General features: G+C 49.5%; 3 protein-coding genes across 5 annotated transcripts; 1 reads left to right on the plus strand and 2 right to left on the minus strand.

The window, feature by feature from the left end:
* Window positions 1-135: 135 nt before the first annotated feature.
* Window positions 136-8753, minus strand: LOC130371533 (diacylglycerol lipase-beta-like). 2 transcript variants are annotated; one of them, XM_056577343.1, is made up of 16 exons: window positions 8361-8753; window positions 7752-7866; window positions 7469-7620; window positions 7157-7331; window positions 6474-6741; window positions 6014-6136; window positions 5585-5712; window positions 5156-5282; window positions 4742-4825; window positions 4429-4506; window positions 3905-3985; window positions 3243-3370; window positions 2855-2923; window positions 2656-2728; window positions 1971-2227; window positions 136-1498 (listed from the first exon to the last, which is right to left on the minus strand). In XM_056577343.1, exons 2-16 carry the CDS (start codon window positions 7844-7846, stop codon window positions 1297-1299), a joined length of 2040 nt encoding a protein of 679 aa, XP_056433318.1. In that variant the 5' UTR covers window positions 7847-7866; window positions 8361-8753; the 3' UTR covers window positions 136-1296. The 2 variants fall into 2 exon arrangements, with proteins under 2 accessions (XP_056433318.1, XP_056433319.1); XM_056577344.1 differs by lacking the exon at window positions 8361-8753 and adding an exon at window positions 8131-8354.
* A 214-nt stretch (window positions 8754-8967) lies between these two features.
* On the plus strand, window positions 8968-12824 carry LOC130371760 (uncharacterized). Its single transcript, XM_056577622.1, has 10 exons — window positions 8968-9328; window positions 9475-9582; window positions 9851-9926; window positions 10503-10659; window positions 10953-10998; window positions 11157-11215; window positions 11438-11473; window positions 11596-11648; window positions 11921-12053; window positions 12543-12824. The coding sequence occupies exons 1-10, from the start codon at window positions 9292-9294 to the stop codon at window positions 12822-12824; spliced, it is 987 nt and encodes a 328-aa protein (XP_056433597.1). The 5' UTR covers window positions 8968-9291.
* Window positions 12825-15029: 2205 nt separating this feature from the next.
* On the minus strand, window positions 15030-16876 carry LOC130371535 (histone H3.3A). 2 transcript variants are annotated; one of them, XM_056577347.1, is made up of 4 exons: window positions 16769-16876; window positions 15858-15996; window positions 15582-15735; window positions 15030-15195 (listed from the first exon to the last, which is right to left on the minus strand). In XM_056577347.1, exons 2-4 carry the CDS (start codon window positions 15983-15985, stop codon window positions 15067-15069), a joined length of 411 nt encoding a protein of 136 aa, XP_056433322.1. In that variant the 5' UTR covers window positions 15986-15996; window positions 16769-16876; the 3' UTR covers window positions 15030-15066. The 2 variants fall into 2 exon arrangements, with proteins under 2 accessions (XP_056433322.1, XP_056433323.1); XM_056577348.1 differs by having other exon boundaries at window positions 15858-15991; window positions 16769-16857.
* Window positions 16877-16968: the final 92 nt, after the last annotated feature.

Genomic DNA, 16968 nt, shown 5'->3' on the forward strand with positions numbered 1-16968 from the left:
CTCTGACGTCAGTGGCCCTCCTTCCAGTCCAGCACTGCGCCTGGGAGGGACGGACTCGACGGGCTGAACTTGGTGATCGGTTCAGTACGCCATGGGACGACCCCCACCAAATCCCGGTTTTGGATTATTGTAACTTTGAATAACACACGACATACGGGAAAAAAAAGTATTATATTTCATAATTTGGTTTTACACGTTTTTGTAAAAAAAAAAAAACATCGAGGCTGAAATATGTGTGATGTTTATTCATTTGCATTTTTTTCTCAGATCTGAAAACTTGTGCATACATCTCAGGAGTCCGAGTTTCTAACAACTGATAAAATGTCCACAGCCTTCCACAAGTACAGGATATCATATTACTATTTTACATCCATTGTTCTAAGCAAAAAAAGTGGGCTGCAATGCATGCTCCGTTGTAAACCTACACTGAAATGTAAACCCGTCACGTTTATAGAATTTGGATCAAACACTCAGTTATTTTTTCTCTGCGATGCATTAGGCACTAAAACACCCTGATTTTTTTTTTAAGACATTCAAACACGAGACAAAACCACAGGAACCGAGGAACACAAGTCCATGCGTTGGCAAGCTAATATCCTCCCCCTCATCTTGCAGGCATCTGCGTGGGTGTGGAGGTCCTGCGGGCAGCTGAGCTGTGGTCGCAGCATGTGGTGGATGTGCCTGCGAGGTGCACGAGTCTCTACCAACACTACAGCACTCACACACAAACATTAAATTAAAGTGATAACACTTAAAAGTGCAGTTAAACTGCATGGCTAAGCGAACACTGCTGTACACAGCGCACAATCAATGCCCACGCCACGTGGCAAGGTATTATATTTTTTTTCACCTGCTTAGAATTGGCTGTTGAATCATGAATACATTAAATTTAAAATGGAAAAAAACTAAAAAGTGCGAGTCAAACTCAGAGTTCAGGGAGTTTAAAATGAGTGCTCCGTCAGACCCGTCCTCGTGGGGGAAAATCAGGTTTGCCCAGAAGTTTGGGCGACAGGTTCAGACTCATTCCTGCCGTACATCCATGCAACCGCTCCCTGACGTCCCTGGAACACGGAGAGCAGAGTTCAAATCCCTCTGGCTCTGGGGAAGGAAAGCCTGGGGCCGGATCCGTAAGGAACAGGAAGGGCCCCGACGCTGGGGCCCGTGGAATGGGGGGGGCGGGGGGGGGGGGGGGCCAGGGTGGAGTTGGAGACCCAGGAAGAGTTTTTTCTGACCCCAAAGAAAACCGGACAAAACCAGGGGTCTCGATCGAGACGGCGTCGGGCCACGGGGTGGCTTTCAGATGACGTAGTGGTGGTTGTTGCCGAGTGACGAGGAGGATGGGCAGAGGTTGAAGGGCCGGTCGGCGGTGAGGCTGCGCAGCGCACGGAGCACGGCGTCCGGCATGTGGTCGGCCATCATCCGGGGGCTGATGAGGACGCTGCGGAACGCCGCCTCGCTGGACCACTCGGCACGGTACCGGACCTGGGCGAAACAGGACCTGGGGGGGAGGAGGTGGGGGAGGAGAGGGGAGGGGGAGGGAGGAGGAGGAGGAGGAGGAGGAGAGGGGGGGGGGGAGGAGAGGGGGAGAGGGGGAGGGAGAAGAGGAGGAGGAGGAGAAGATGGGGGGGAGGGGGGGAGAGGAGGAGGAAGGAGAAGGAAGAGAGAGGGGGAGGAGGAGGAGGAGCAGAGAGGGGAGAGGGAAGGAGAGAGGGAGTAGGAGGGAGGAGGAGGAGGGGAAGGGAGGGAAGAAGGAGAAGGAAGGAGGGAGGAGGAGAAGGAAGGAGGGAGGAGGGGGAAGAGTAGGGTGGAGGAGGGAGGAGGAGAAGGAATGAGGGAAATGGAGGGAGCAGGAGAGAGAAGGAGGGAGCAGGAGGGAGAAGGAGGGAGAAGGAGCGTGGTTAATGTTTTACTATCTTCTCGTTGGCTCCTTGTGGGTGTCAGACTCTACTCCAGCCCCAGGCTCTAGCCACCTGCGGGAGGGCCCGTCCTCCGTCAGGTACAGCACGCGGCCGGGCAGGAAGAGGGGCAGGTGGGTGGCGGCGTGGGCGGGGGAGTCGTCGGAGGCCAGGCTCTGATAGGACGTGGAGTGGCGCACCAGCAGAGACTCCTCCCCCAGGAGCGGCTGGCTCAGCTCCTCCTCCAGCCGCTGGTGCTCCAGCTCCGTGGGCGAGTCGTCGGGCTCCCCCCCGAACACCTCGTACCAGCAGCCCTGCAGCAGGATACGGTACTGAGGGGGGGGGGGGCACACACACACACACACACACACACACACACACACACACACACACACACACACACACACACACACACACACACACACACACACACACACACACACACACACACACACACACACACACACACAGGGAGAGAAAGTCAGCTGACAGGACTAAAGTACAGCGAATGGTTTTGTTCTATTGGGATTAAATAATTTATTCAATTCCAGTTTTGATTTGGATAATAATCACCTGTTGATGAACTTCAACTAGCTCTATTTGCATTTCAACATGCATTAACACATATGTTTTACATTTCTAAATCAGTTTTGTTAAACTTTGGTATAAATATGCTGTTAGAGAAAACAAACTAAAAACTAAATGAATTGTAATCCTTCATAGTGGATGTGTGTGCTATGGGGTTTGGAGGAGTCCGCACCTTTGGTTTGTTGCAGTTTGACACCATTTTGAGGATTCTCCTCTTCAAGTCTTCCATGTTAGGAATGCTGAGTCTGTTTCCAACACATGGAGCAAGACCAAGCATGAAAAGGATGGACTATAACACACACACACACACACACACACACACACACACACACACAGTGGGGGGTATGCCCAGATTATGCTCTCATGCTCACCTGGGCACTAGGTCCTTCCCCAGCACAACAGAAACCACAAAGTCCTTTGAATAATCGGCCAGGGCTTTACTGCAGGAGGAAACGAAAAGAGGCATTAGAGACAGTTACCTCTGATGTCTAACATTACAGTATTATTACATTACCTCGCCAGGCTGAGCTTTCTGCGAGGTTCACAAACTAACAGGTTTAGTGTTCCGGAGACACGACTGTTTCTACATGAAGGTAAAGGTCTAAAGGTTTCTACATTTCATAAGCATAAGGCCCAATCCCATTTCTACCCCTTACCCCTTCAAAACAAGGGGGAGGGGTAAGGGGAAGGGGTAAGGGGTAGAAATGGGATTGGGCCTATGTCAGCCTGTAACTCCAGTCAGCCGAGTGGAAAGTTCACCTCAGCAGTCCCCCTGGTGGCGAGAAGGCGTAGCACTGCAGGTTGGGGAAGGAGTGACGCAAGAGGACGGCCAGCAGAGAGGCGGTGCCCCCTCCCAGGCTGTGGCCGGTAATGACCAGCTTGTACTCCTGGAGACGCAGAGAAACAACACCAAACACACAACGTCATCACCGGGGCCCACATGAGTCATCGGACGTTATAGCGGCCTACATGGAAAAAGAAAGTTGAAAATCGAACTGCAACTTTTTTTTCGCGTTTAGCAGATGCTTCTATCCAAAGAGACTTAAAACAAGTCAGTTTGTCAGAAGAAAGAGAACCAACGACATATCTCTGTCGGTACAGTAAGGATGTTCATAGAACCAAGTGGCAAGTACTAACAATGGCTAGGTTAACCCATTCCCCTTATACAATGAAGATAGGGTAAGGGTTAGGATAAGATGCTACACAATGCTGAGTACTATTTTTAAGTGCAAGGACGCACAACATACGATAGGTACGCACTTTAATTAACAACTAACCAAATTGCTCCATGAGGAATAACTAAGTGTAAAGGGTTATTTAGTACGAGGCGACTCAGTGAAGCAGTGGAGTAAAGAACAGAGGCTGGTTGATCTACGGTTCATTCAGCGTTCATCAACAGGTCCTCTGTGGTGGGTCGTTACCGGGGCGATGGCGAAGGCCTGGTTGAGGATGCCGTCGTTGACTAGCTTCCTGTAGATGTAGCGGGCGGCCTGGGACATGCCCTGCATGGAGCGGACAAACATAGCATTAGTATCCGAGTCTCACTCCATGTCTCTCTATCTCCCGCTCTCTGTCCGTCGCACGCACTTCATGGATCCAATCTCGCCGTCAGTTCCACTCTCCATACGTCTCTCACTACAGCCGTCTCGCTATCGGTCTCTCATCCTTCATCTGTCTATGTATATCTTTGTGTCTCTCTGTCTGTGTCACTCTGTCAGTCTCCATCTCTCCATATGCCACACCTCTCCATACGTTGCTCGAACAACTCCTATCTCAATCCCATCTCAATCCCTCCATCTCTCTCTCCCTTTATACATCTGTCTCCATCTAAATCCTCCTCACCCTCCCCGGTCCTCTCTGCCCATCCCCATCCCTCTATCGGTCTCACTATGACCAAGCCGCCTCTGCTTTGACCAGGAGGCCCGCGGCCCGGGCGTGGGCTCACCTTGTGGGCGTAGCAGGTCCCAGAGACCCCGTCCACTGGCAGGTTCTCACAGTCGGCCGACAGGTCTGTGAGGACGTCCTACAGAGAGGGGCACAGGACGTGAGCCGGTCGCTGAGTTAGAAGACAACTACTAGCGACAGTCGAGTACAAAATTAAATAAAACAACGGTATCCTCTTGAATAGTGAGCTACAAGACTACAGCAAAATAGTATATTAAGAAAGTGGAAGCATATAGAAATGAGCAACGCCTTTTCTGTGAGTGTTTTCTATGTTGTGGTGGTGTGGTGGCAGGGGTAGATGAGGTGGGACTCACCTTTAGTGACAGCGTTCCACGGACAGCCACCAGTATAGCTTCCCTCTTATGATCCAGGGCCACAAAGAAGGGGATCTCGTAGATCTGCAACACATCGCGTACATTGGTCACTGGTCATTCATTATGGGGTTTGACTTCTGTGAAATAGTTACAATCCCATAAATAAAAAACAAAAAAAACAAGTTCAGTTCATACAAGTTGAGATTCACAGTTCACAAAATTCACATAACTGAGATAACTGCTACTGAACATGGATTTACACTTGTGACCATGTCATTTGTCAAAAAGACTTTATATGCAATCTTATTTTCCTGAGTGTATTCCAAAGTGTATTCCCTTCACGTGATCCATTTGGATGCTCTGTTGGGACAGCAGACCCAAGGAGGGCCGGCCCGTTCCCAGCCTCTCGCCCACCTGGTTGTGGAAGCTGACGTAGATGAAGTCCCTGTAGCCCAGGCCAGTGCTGAGCAGCACGGAAGAGAAGTGACAGCCCAGGTGATCTCCACCCACGATGTCGTACTCCGCCGCCTGGCTCCTGCAGCTGAACGCACACCATGCCAACACACACACACACACACACACACACACACACACACACACACACACACACACACACACACACACACACACACACACACACACACACACACACACACACACACACACACACACACGCTGTTAAAAAGCCACGTCAAAAGTACACCCATTCATCTTCTGTTTTATGTTGATGTTTGTTTGTCGATTATTAATACACTGAATCTGTTGAACTGTGAACAATCGTTGCAATTTTGCGTCCGTTTCCCTGACATGCATCTCAATGAACGCTATTGACCACCGGTTTACCAGTCTCCGCTGAGCTTGCAGGGGCCAGTGAGGGGGTTGGAGTAGATGTACATGGGCCAGCCATATGCCGCGGCAGCGAACTGCATGCAGTGGGCGGCCTGCCCCAGCTCCACCTCCAGTTCGGCCTCCTGCAGGCACAGGGACGCAGGACATATGGTCAAACATCATGAGCTGAATCCCACCGGTGATACGGCGCTGAAACATTGCCGTACCAAGGATAATTATGTTAAATAAATACATAAATATGAGTTTGCAAAATATTTCGGTGGATGCATTCCGTGTGGACTCAAGTTGTTCTAACTTGTAAACGGATGAGCTTAAAACAAACATAACCAGTCTGACGTTGTTACTACTGTTAATAAACCCCGGATACCAAAACCACAGTGACCAGTACCAGTCACATGATGAGGCTGGCAGTCACACTCTTACAATGGGGGAGGAGGGGCTATGGGCCAGAATGTCGTCCGGATCTCGGTGGTGCGCCATCTTGTCTTGCTCCTGGTGAAGTAGAGCCAGTCCAGCCGCAATGTCACTGGGCACCAGGTCTGTGTCCTGTTATCACACAACACACACAAGCAGAGAATGGAAGCATATGAAATGTTATGTAATCAACAGTTAAATAAATAAAAAGGAGACAGACAGACAGACAGAGACAGAGAGACAGAGTGACAGAGACAGACAGACAGACAGAGACAGAGACAGACAGAGAGACACACAGAGAAAGAGACAGAGACAGACAAAGAGAGAGAGAGACAGAGAGACAGAGAGACAGAGAGACAGAGACAGACAGACAGACAGAGAGACCGAGAGAGAGAGAGAGAAGGGTACAGAGGGAGAGAGAGACAGTGAGAGAGAGAACCAGAGTCCCACAGAGAGATGTTTTCCTCACAGAGAAGAAGCCGCTGACGAGCTGAGCGATGCTGGAGAAGGCCGCCCGGTGGCTCTCGTCCTGCGGCAGGCAGCAGCACAGCAGGCGCAGCCGGCTCTCCCACACCTGGGTGGCCACCGAGCGCGCCGTGGACAGGAACTGGCTGCCCTCGCTGCTCTCCAGGTCCCGCACGCCCAGCTGCTCCGGGGCGGGCGGCCGCGGCCGGGAGTCGCCCAGCGGGTCGAAGACAAACACCACGCCCAGCCCCGTGGAGAGCAGCAGGATCCAGCTGCAGCAAGCACCACAGTCAGGGTACGAGTGTCGCATTTAAGTCTGCCCCCCATCAGACTGCAGTACCGCTAAAAGACTCAAAGGTTTCATCGCGGCAATGTTGTTGTTATTATTAAAACACTATCTGTATTAATAATGCAGATCTGTGAACAATCATTGTATTTCTGCATCAGAAATGAATATTAATAACCACCGGTTTGCCAGTCTCAGCTCAGCTTGTATCAGCCTGTGAGCGGGTTGAAGTAGACGTACATGGGCCAGCCGTGTCTAATCACAAGACCCTTTACTTCTGAGGTCAGCTTGTGTGTTGTGCGTCAGGCTATGCGAGGATAAATATTTGTTGCCATCTAGAAAAATAAGGTCTAATATTATTTGGGGAAATAGTTTCCGCTGTCGAGTTCGGATGAGCCTACCTCGCTACGACCGCAGCGATGACGGCCCCCACCGTGGCGGGGTCGCAGCCTTGGCTGTCAGCCGACGCCCAGATAGCCCCGAGACACGCCCACACGATCTCCGGGAGATAGAGCAGCGCTCGCAGGTACACCAGCACCGGGATGGACCGCCTGGGGCCCGGGTTGGTAATGGTACCTGGGGAAACCAAAAGCCTTTCTCTATAAAACGCTGTAGACTTTGGATCCGACAGCAACGGGTCAATAAGGGAAGGTCTTTAGGAACTTGGAAACAAATTGTGCCGTTATGCATCCTGACAGCCACGGGTTTCTCACCTTGAGCACTGACGTAGATGATGGCACACAGCGACAGGATGACCAGAGCGAGTAGGACCAGCAGCACCACCAGGTAGCCGTGAAGCACCCCCCCGCCGGGGCAGTCGAAGCTGCCTTTGTGCAGGCTGTACAGGACGAGGGTTCCGATCCACCTGAGGGACGACAGTGAACGGGTGCGTTTGAGTTTGAAAGGTTGGGACGTGTGAACGTCCATAATGATTGTCCATCCATTTGTAAAGGACATGCATAAACCATCAGACAAGGATTTGTTTTTACAACGAACCAGATCACTCGGAGGAACAGCTCGAAGGCCCCGGGCAGGACGAGGTCGTCGCTGGCGATCCCCCACCGGCGACCGAAGGCCACCATGCCCGGCATGATGAGACTGAGGTACTTCGCTGTTTAGAGAAACAGATGTGGCCGACAGTCAGCAAGACGGTCCATCATCTACTCAACTCCATTCTACTCACCATAAAGGTCAAATATCTACTGTATGTCCAACATGGACTCTAGTCTATTGTACTCCCCATGAGGGTCTTACATCTACTCGCAATGCAGGTCTAATAACTACTGTATGTCCAACATGGACTCTACTCTAATCACCATGTAGGTCTTACATGGACTCTACTCACCCTGCAGGTGTAACAACTAGTCTCACTTACGTGCAGGTTTTCAAACACTGTGGCGAAAGGGGTTGAGCTGATGTCTTTCACCCACTAAAGGTTATATGCCTTCGGTACGTCATCACCAGAACCACATTATCAGATCGATATCCTGATCGATATCGAGCATCCACGTACCTGGGCGTTCCTGTTAGCCAGTTAGCTAGCATCGGTTCTTTTAATAATCTCATCAATGTATTATATAAAGACAAACCAATCCAGACCCTGACCTGTTTGTGCCGGGTGCGGTTACATCGTCCTCGGGGTTGTGTAACCTAGAGCTGAACCGGGGCCATGGTAATCTGTCCTGTTAGCAGCCTTGCGTGACTGTCTTGTTGTTTTGTGGACCGGATGCTCGCTTGTTGTGGTTTGTTTTGCTGAGCCGAGCTGCGGTCCGCTCGGCTCAGCGGTCCGCAGACAGCACGGATCTCTGTGAATAGTTCCGCTTAAAGGGAAAAAACATGTTTCATGGAAAACCTTTCAGTAACTAAAATAAACATGTTAATTCAAAACAGCGGCGTCCCCTTTGATATATGATGCATAACAGCACAAAAAAACGCTGAATATCTTGAATACGAATCTAAAGATTGGACAGCATTTGGTTCAGGAGTAAATACAAATATGGATATTTTGTGTTGTACAAACTATCTGTACTAAATATTTAAAAAATCTTCGATTCGTATGGAAAGGAGGCATGCAACTCATTAGATGGGCGTTCCTCTTACAACTGTCACTTGGGTGATTCATTGGTGTCTCCTCTTGGGTGTAATTACACACAGCGCCACGGCATGTCACTGTCCCCACCCTTACACATTTTATTACTGTTCCAGGGTAAACAATACCTTTCATTCTACGCTCCCATCGGTTCTGCAGGAGCTTCAGTAAAGCCGGAGCGTATTTTGGACAACAAACATCATCCGATAAACATCATGTACATATATGGTGAAATTGACCTTGATCGCCGTGGTTAACGACCTCACCCCGTCTGTAGGGTATACCGTGTGCTGGAATTGTTGGAAGTGTTTCGGTATTTCTATCCTTGACACACGGAAGTGAGGATAGAGGAGAGTGACAGGGTGTCCACTGTCCACTTGTTAGGGTGAGGAGGAGCCGAGGAGGAGCGCATCTCCACCGCCTCCGACCTCAGACGCACACAGGAACATGGCTCCGAAAGACGCGCTTCTCGGTACTCTTAAAGGTACAATGAAATAAATACACATTCCTAATTGTGGTTATTAAACGTCCAGTGTGTATAAACTCATCCAAGGCAATATCGAGACATGTTCTTCTTTGATCAGCCTTAGCTGCGCTCAAGAATCCAACCACGGTCTTATTTTCTTCTAGTGTGCATCATGAATCTCCAGTCAGACGGGAACGTAGTGACGGACAGCAGTGCGCATCTGCCCTCCTGCTGCGAGCTGCTGGAGTTCATCTTGAGGAAAGGACTACAGCGTTAGTACTCCATCATACTGAGTCCTCACATATTCACCAAGTATCGTCTGTATTATCGCAATTGATCGTATGTTTATTCACTTGTTCTTCATATCATGACTCCTGGTTGCCATAGATGATGATTGTTATATTTTTATTGTTTTATCGTTCATTAATACTTGTAATAGTAGTATATTACATGGTTATTGGCATTCTTATTGCCCGCTTTTGATATGGGTGTGGTGTCAGGTAAGTGTCATTATTAATTCCTCTATTTGTTTTGATTTAGAGCCAGTTCTCAGCCTGGTACACAGGGATTACTGGCACTGTTTCGAGCTCCTCCCCCAGTACGACAGCTGTGGCAGGTACGAGTCCTCTGGCGTCCCTTCACCCCTCCCACTCAAACCGAACGGAGGCACAGCTGCATTCAGGAAACCACTTAAATACATGACATAACTGCTACAGCTGTCACATCGGCAGTGTACTCTATGAGGTCAGGCTTCTCTGACCCAGAAAAATGCGTCATGCTTTCTACAAAATCACATTAATGAGGAGGACATTGATAAAAGAAAGTCATTTTCCATTATAAGAACAATATGAATGCAACAAGATCATCCTAACACCATTCATCATCACATGATAACAACATCATGAGCCTCAAAAGCATAATTGCCTGCGTCCTATTTTGGCCAAATTGTGATATCTAACCTAACTCCACTCTAACACTGCTGATTCACTGTGCCTCATTGGCTATATCCTGGGCCAATCAGATTGTCTTTTACACTCCATAATCACCATCTGACGACTGCGACATCTTTTTTTATGCTAAATACCAGATGAACCTTAATTATGCTACGAGGAGGCTAACGACACGTTTACCCTGACCCTAGTGGTCCACTGTCGTCCTAACTCCTTATGCCCACGTGTTCCCTGCCTCCCAGCTTCTCGGCCCTGGCGCTGGCGCTGGACCAGAGCCGAGGGTGTAAGAAGCTGCTGGGCCCCCAGGGGAGAGGGCGCTACCTGCTGCGGCTGGCCCTGAGCCGCCGGGGCCTGGGGCGCTTCGTCACACACCTGCTGCACACGCCCCGGGTCCTGGAGGTCGGCCTCCTCTGCTTGTCCTCTGTTTCAGCAGCTAAGGGGGTTGACTCGGGGGGGGGGGGGGGACAGAACTCCAAGAACCTCCGTTCCTGTGGACACACTGAAATGGTGTCTTGGGTCTTTGGATGAAAATGTTGAACCGTCTTCTATGGGATACGGCTTAATATTGTGTGTTGTGTGCTTATGTTATCCGGTTTGAATTCAGCATTAGCCATACAGATCTGCCTGTGTGTGTTGGGGCTTGGGGGGTACTTATAACATTGTTAAAAGTATTATTTCGGTTATTTTCACAGTGGTACAGCTCATCTTGTTCAATCCTAAGGAATGAGGAATCTGTGGGTGAGTAGTTCTTTCATTTCTCATCTTCTTATTCAAATTTATGAACCTGCAAACTGCACAGTGAGTAAACTATGGTCAATGACTAGCTAACCACTGGTTTACTGACTGGTTAGGATTCGTCAGTCCTTGATGTCTGAATCCCTCTTCCCCTTTCTCAGAACCCTTCATGTCATTGCTCCTCGTCCTCTCTCAGATGGACTTCCAACTGGAAATAGAAGTAAGGACATGTCAACATCTGTGTTTGTGTGTGTGTGTGTGTGTGTGTGTGTGTGCGTGTGTGTGTGTGTGTGTGTGTGTGTGTGTGTGTGTGTGTGTGTGTGTGTGTGTGTGTGTGTGTGTGTGTGTGTGTGTGTGTGTGTGTGTGTGTGTGTGTGTGTGTGTGTGTGTGTCATAGAGTTGAAGGCACATCATTCATTATTCACTTTTTCCTTCTTGACAGAATTGCAGTTTTCTAGACGAGAGCTGGCTCTTACCTGTAAGAAAACAATACCATGATGGATTTTACTGCCGAGTCACTGTCAGTGTGTCTTATGGGGAAATATTCACTCTGAATGTGGTGCTGCAGGGAAGTGTGACTAGAGATTGTGTCGTCCACAGGTGTGTGAGATATACGAGACAGTGCCCTGTCGGGAACTGGGAATGGTGCTGAGGTTAGTTTTCCCCTGTAAAGGTGTGGATACAAATGCTGTTGTCGCGTCATCATAAAGATTCACTCCCATCACTTTTTAAAGAGCGATCAATAGGTAGCGTATCCGTCCATTTTGTGACTTTAAATGACTAAATTGACCTATTTTGTGTTTAGTGTGAGGCTGCCTTTCTTCAAGGGAAGTAACACAAGATTTACGCACATGCTCAAACAATCGATTTGTAACAGTACATTAATGTGCAGGTATTCCTCTGTTTTCCTGTCCCCCTCCCTCAGGTATCTGAGAGGTCGTGTGTTTGTGTTGGAGCTGTTACCGGGGAGCCAAGCTCAGGTAGACCGCGCCCTCTGCCCTGGGGACATCATCGATGAGATCAACGGAGTCTCCCTGCGCAACTCCAAGAACGGACAAGTACGTCGGAGCCCCATTTCAGTTATACAGAACCCAGTGACATTTAAAGTTATAGAGTCGTATAAAAACATTGCCACAATTAGTTTGTACACTGCCAGGGCCCAATGTTCAGCTGAGTGTGTGAAATGTTAAGTCAGTCATTCCTGGAAGGCCACGCCATTGATAGACAGATAACCACAGCCAGTCTCGTGATGTTTGCCTTGTTTCTCTGAGACCCAGCCGCAGCAGTTAGCCCCCAGGCTCAAGCCCTCCCTGCTGTTTACCTCCATTCTACATTCTACTGTGTCTGCCCGCTCTTCCAGGCCGGCGTGGTCCTGTCTAATGTGTTCTCCTGGTGACCTAGTGTGGTCCTGTCTAATGTGTTCTTCAAGCGTGGTCCTGTCTATTGTGTTCTCCTGGTGTTCCAGACGGGCCTGGTCCTGTCTAATGTGTTCTCCTGGTGTTCCAGGCGGGTGTGGTCCTGTCTAACGTGTTCTCCTGGTATTCCAGGCGGGCGTGGTCCTCTCCAGGCTGAAGGGCCTGCCGCTGTCCCTGCGCGTGCTGCGCTGGCGGGCCCGTGACGGCTCCTCGTACCGGCCCCTGATCAAGCTCCTGCGGGAGCTGCGGACGGAGAACCCCACCCTGGACCTGGGTCTGGCCCCGTCCGCACCCCCCCAGGCCGGCCCACACCGCCCCCCCGCCTCCTCCACGCTGTGCCTCAGAGACGGAAGGCGGGTTGGGGGGGTTCGTTGGGTGGGGGGGGGTTGTGTGCACGTGTGCTCCCAGAAGTAGCAGGGGGGGATGAGGGGCCGGATAATAGATTGGTGAGGGGGTTGGACGCCCGCCCTGAACGGGGATGAACCCCAATGTCTGCAGCGTACCTGAGAAACATTCACTGTAAATCTATTTGAGTTGTTTTAATCAAAGGGTTGGTTAAATGAGTCTTTAGCATTAAACAGCTCCCTGAATGGACACGGATTGTGCGATGTCGTCTACACTATACCACCAGTTGTTTCATTATTCAGTCTTGTATAGATGAGACTGACCCTCTCTCTCCTGCAGGATTGTGTATGTTCTGCAGTACTTGGGAAAGGCCAATATTGGAATGGTAGATATGTGTGTGCTATTATTCAGTGTCTGTGTCTTACGCATGCATTCAATGACTCTCTTTGTACTCGTTTTTTATCCTTTTTGCGCACATTTTTTGCACAAACGAACAAATGGTTGCATGAACGAGTGAATGAGTGTGTGCCAGACAGAGATAATTCTATCCTTCCTCCTATCCTGTTTGTTTTCCAGTGCGGTGGCAAGGAGGTTCTGCAACAGGCCATCCCACAAGTGTTGCAGAGGAACCTGCCAAGCAAGGTGTCAGTCCCCCCTCCCTGCACTCCTGTCCTACAAACACATGATGCATTATAACCACTGGTGTTTATCATGTAGAAGACCTGGTTTACTTTTTTACCATAAATGCTAAACTCATGTAATCTGGCTGACAGGAAGTGTACTTGGACTTGAAGGAAACACATTTGATTTGCACAGAAAAAAGCAGTAACACGGTAGGTAGCTCTGACCATTCAAATGTTAGGATTAGGATATATTATGGTGCGCATAGTTTGCGTATTTTACAAAATACTTTATTGGTGGGAGGCAGGTCTGATTTGATTTTCTATACTGCCAAAATACCATGTGCTGTACATAAATAAACAGTTGGTGTAACAATACAAGTCATTTACCACTGGTAGTTCACAAATTGAATGCAATGCCCAATTAGATAATGACAAGAGCTTCTATTGATCTGGCTCTTGAATGTTCTTCCTTTAGGAACTTTTCCAGCATCACTATCCCGAGATCTCATGTGTTGGAAGGTTTGGCAAACCAGACTATACCATCTTTGCGTTCTGCGTGGCGTAAGTATGAGAATTCTCTTTCTAGTGAAACTAGAAATAAACAAATTAAAGGGCTCTAAAGGTGGGCAGTTGAAGCATTTAAAATACTCTGAACGTTAACAGGATCCCTAATGAAAAGAAAAAAACACTGATCCAAATGGATTTGTCTGCCCTTTTAGTGACATAATTCCCCATAGGCAACCCTGGCCTGCCATTGGCTCAGTAATCCAAGCTCATGATTGGTTGCTTTCACAGAGACTCCCCAGAAACACATCTAGCGCCTGGCTTCTGCTGTGTGGCGCTCAGGACAAATCTGCCAGCCGAGTGTGAAGAGCTTGTCTGCCGAATAGGTAACCAGACGCTGATGTCGGCACGCTATAACACCCATGGTACCAACAGCTGTCCAGTATTGACCCGTCACTCTTGTTCTACAGCTACAGGGTTCAAACACACAGAGTGGTTTGTATGACGGTCAAGAACAGACTCCCTGAGCCACCTGGAGAACCCAAGTATGACGTCGTTGTTCATGTTGATGTGTAGATTAAAAATGGTTTTGAATTAACAGTCTAGCACCCTCATTGCTCACATTAAAAACACAAGACATGTTGTACTCGTAAAGAACTTTACTAGAAAGACATGTGACACCACTTCATAAATAGTATTAAATGTAGCTGCCAAGATTTTTATGTTGGAAAAATAACATGTAAAAAGCCGTCAAGAAAAATACAGGCGGGTTGTCTCTCCGCTGGGGAGCGTGGTGTACAGTGAACTGTTAACAATAACCGAACGCTACATCGAAACAGGCTGGTGGAGGAAGTAGACCGATAAGAGGGGGCCGCCCTTCATGGAAGATGTAAAGAAGACGTCATGTCCGCCTTCGGGAAAGGCCCCCCGTCTGATGGCTCAACCAACAGCCAGCCGTGGGGGGCGAGGGGGTAAAGAATGTATGGATATAATGCACCACCGAATCCCCAGAACAGGAGCAACTCCACCCCCCACCAACACCACTTTGCTCCGAGATCCGGTTTGTGGAACGACGGATGCATTTGGTGTCGTTCTAAAATAAAAAATAAATTCTGATGATAAATGTCCACAATAGGTTGGAAGTGGGATAAATAGGGTCGCTGGTCGGCCCGGGGGGATCTCCTCTAGGCACGCTCGCCTCTTATCCTGCGGGCCAGCTGGATGTCCTTGGGCATGATGGTGACCCGCTTGGCGTGGATGGCGCACAGGTTGGTGTCCTCAAACAGACCAACCAGGTAGGCTTCGCTGGCCTCCTGCAGGGAGAGAGAGAGGGAAGGAGGTTAATACTCGACTCATTTATTTGTCGACTACTGCATAGCCTTTTACTGATTGCTGCATCTCTTATACTTATTGTTGGTTGTACGTCCTGGAACTTAAAAATAACATCTTATCGTAACAGTCTTTGTTTGACTATGGGGAATGCTTTAACCTCATTTACGACCGTGAAAAAATACTTAAATAAAAGATTGGTTAGGTATTCGAAAACTATGCACTCATTACACAATGAACACCCTTGCACACAAGTATCATTCTTTTGTCAAATTCACTTATGTCAAGTTGTGTTGGCTAAACGATCTTGATGTATATTTAAAGAAAGAGTATTTTTGTTAACAGTGAACGCAGCGGTTCTTTAGCCCACCTGAAGGGCGCCGATGGCGGCGCTCTGGAAACGCAGGTCGGTCTTGAAGTCCTGGGCGATCTCCCTGACCAGCCGCTGGAAGGGCAGCTTGCGGATCAGCAGCTCAGTGGACTTCTGGTAGCGACGGATCTCCCTGAGAGCCACGGTACCCGGCCTAACCAAAAACAGGAACAATTACTAAATATAAGCATCATAACAGTGCAACGCATGAAGACATTACAATTTACGCGTTTAAAAGGCAACAGCAATAACATGTGACCCGAATGACGTCATTACCTGTAACGGTGAGGCTTCTTGACGCCCCCGGTGGACGGCGCGCTCTTTCTCGCAGCCTTGGTGGCGAGCTGCTTCCTTGGCGCCTTTCCTCCGGTGGACTTACGGGCGGTCTGCTTGGTTCTGGCCATGGCGCACTAAACTAATAAAACCACAGAATCATTAATAATTATCCCCTCCCTGGACGATAGCTGACGTCTACCGCCACCGATCACAACAAACATCGACCGAAACAAAACCATCACAAAGGCGCTTGCGCGGGGAGACGCACGGTAAGACCGCTCAAACTGGCTTGTGTATGAACGCTCCCCTCCCCCATCAGTGGGGGAGGCAGGGAGAGCCGCTGCACTCCACCCAACAGCCCTCCACCCTTCTAGTGTCACTGCTGGGTTTACGTCCAGCCTCCCCGTCGAGGATAGCACCTACAACAACGGGCCACCGGACGCTCGGTATGGGCCGACCCAGAGGGCGGTTGGACCCGGGGGACCCAGCGGGCGCTCGGTGGTGCCGACAGACCCAGCGGTCGCAAGGATCCAGCGGACCGGGCGGCCGGGACCGGGACCAAGCAGGCGGTCCACCGACATTAACGTCAGCGCCATGTTAGTTGTAAAGTATTTCAGGCAAGCAGGCCAGACAGACTGACTGTACTAAAGACGACAGCGCGCTCCTTCCCCAGACTGGGTGAGGGCCTGTAGGCCTAACACATGATCCACTGGTTTGACTATGTGTGTAGACCATAGACCGGCGGCGGTGGCCTGCTCGGACCCATTGTTCTATGATGAGCTAACGTTAGCCGTTAGCACCACCAGCCCATGCCCCGCGGGTCCGGGTCCGGTTCCTGGGGGTCCGAAACACCGCCAGACTCCGTGTAAAACCACCATTCTACCATAAAAACACAAAATTAAATGGCTTACCGTGTGAGGATTTAACGATGAGGATTAGAAAAACGACTGAACTCTTCCTTCGCGTTGTGTGTGTGTGTGTAGCGAGAGTTGGTGAGGGCTATAAATACTACAGCGTGACGTCACATGTAGACGGGAACGCTATGATTGGTCCGTCTGGGTTTCAATTGTTACGATCCATGATCTAGAATGTGGGATTATTTGTATGTGTG

This window comes from Gadus chalcogrammus, chromosome 18 (assembly GCF_026213295.1).
Source record: "Gadus chalcogrammus isolate NIFS_2021 chromosome 18, NIFS_Gcha_1.0, whole genome shotgun sequence".
Taxonomy (NCBI): Eukaryota; Metazoa; Chordata; class Actinopteri; order Gadiformes; family Gadidae; genus Gadus; species Gadus chalcogrammus.

What these genes read in the sequence shown, in the direction of transcription:
- LOC130371760 (XM_056577622.1), top strand. Translation starts at nt 9,292, where the DNA reads ATGGCTCCGAAAGACGCGCTTCTCGGTACTCTTAAAG. An exon ending in GCTTCTCGGTACTCTTAAAG is followed by an intron (nt 9,329 to 9,474) that starts GTACAATGAAAT and finishes ATTTTCTTCTAG; the next exon opens with TGTGCATCATGAATCTCCAG. An exon ending in GCAACTCCAAGAACGGACAA is followed by an intron (nt 12,054 to 12,542) that starts GTACGTCGGAGC and finishes CTGGTATTCCAG; the next exon opens with GCGGGCGTGGTCCTCTCCAG.
- LOC130371533 (XM_056577343.1), bottom strand. Translation starts at nt 7,846, where the DNA reads ATGCCGGGCATGGTGGCCTTCGGTCGCCGGTGGGGGATCGCCAGCGAC. An exon ending in TGCAAGCTCAGCGGAGACTG is followed by an intron (nt 5,283 to 5,584) that starts GTAAACCGGTGG and finishes GTGTGCGTTCAG; the next exon opens with CTGCAGGAGCCAGGCGGCGG. An exon ending in CAAACTGCAACAAACCAAAG is followed by an intron (nt 2,228 to 2,655) that starts GTGCGGACTCCT and finishes CCCCCCCCTCAG; the next exon opens with TACCGTATCCTGCTGCAGGG.
- LOC130371535 (XM_056577347.1), bottom strand. Translation starts at nt 15,985, where the DNA reads ATGGCCAGAACCAAGCAGACCGCCCGTAAGTCCACCGGAGGAAAGGCG. An exon ending in AAGAAGCCTCACCGTTACAG is followed by an intron (nt 15,736 to 15,857) that starts GTAATGACGTCA and finishes GTTTTTGGTTAG; the next exon opens with GCCGGGTACCGTGGCTCTCA. An exon ending in CCGCCATCGGCGCCCTTCAG is followed by an intron (nt 15,196 to 15,581) that starts GTGGGCTAAAGA and finishes CTCTCCCTGCAG; the next exon opens with GAGGCCAGCGAAGCCTACCT.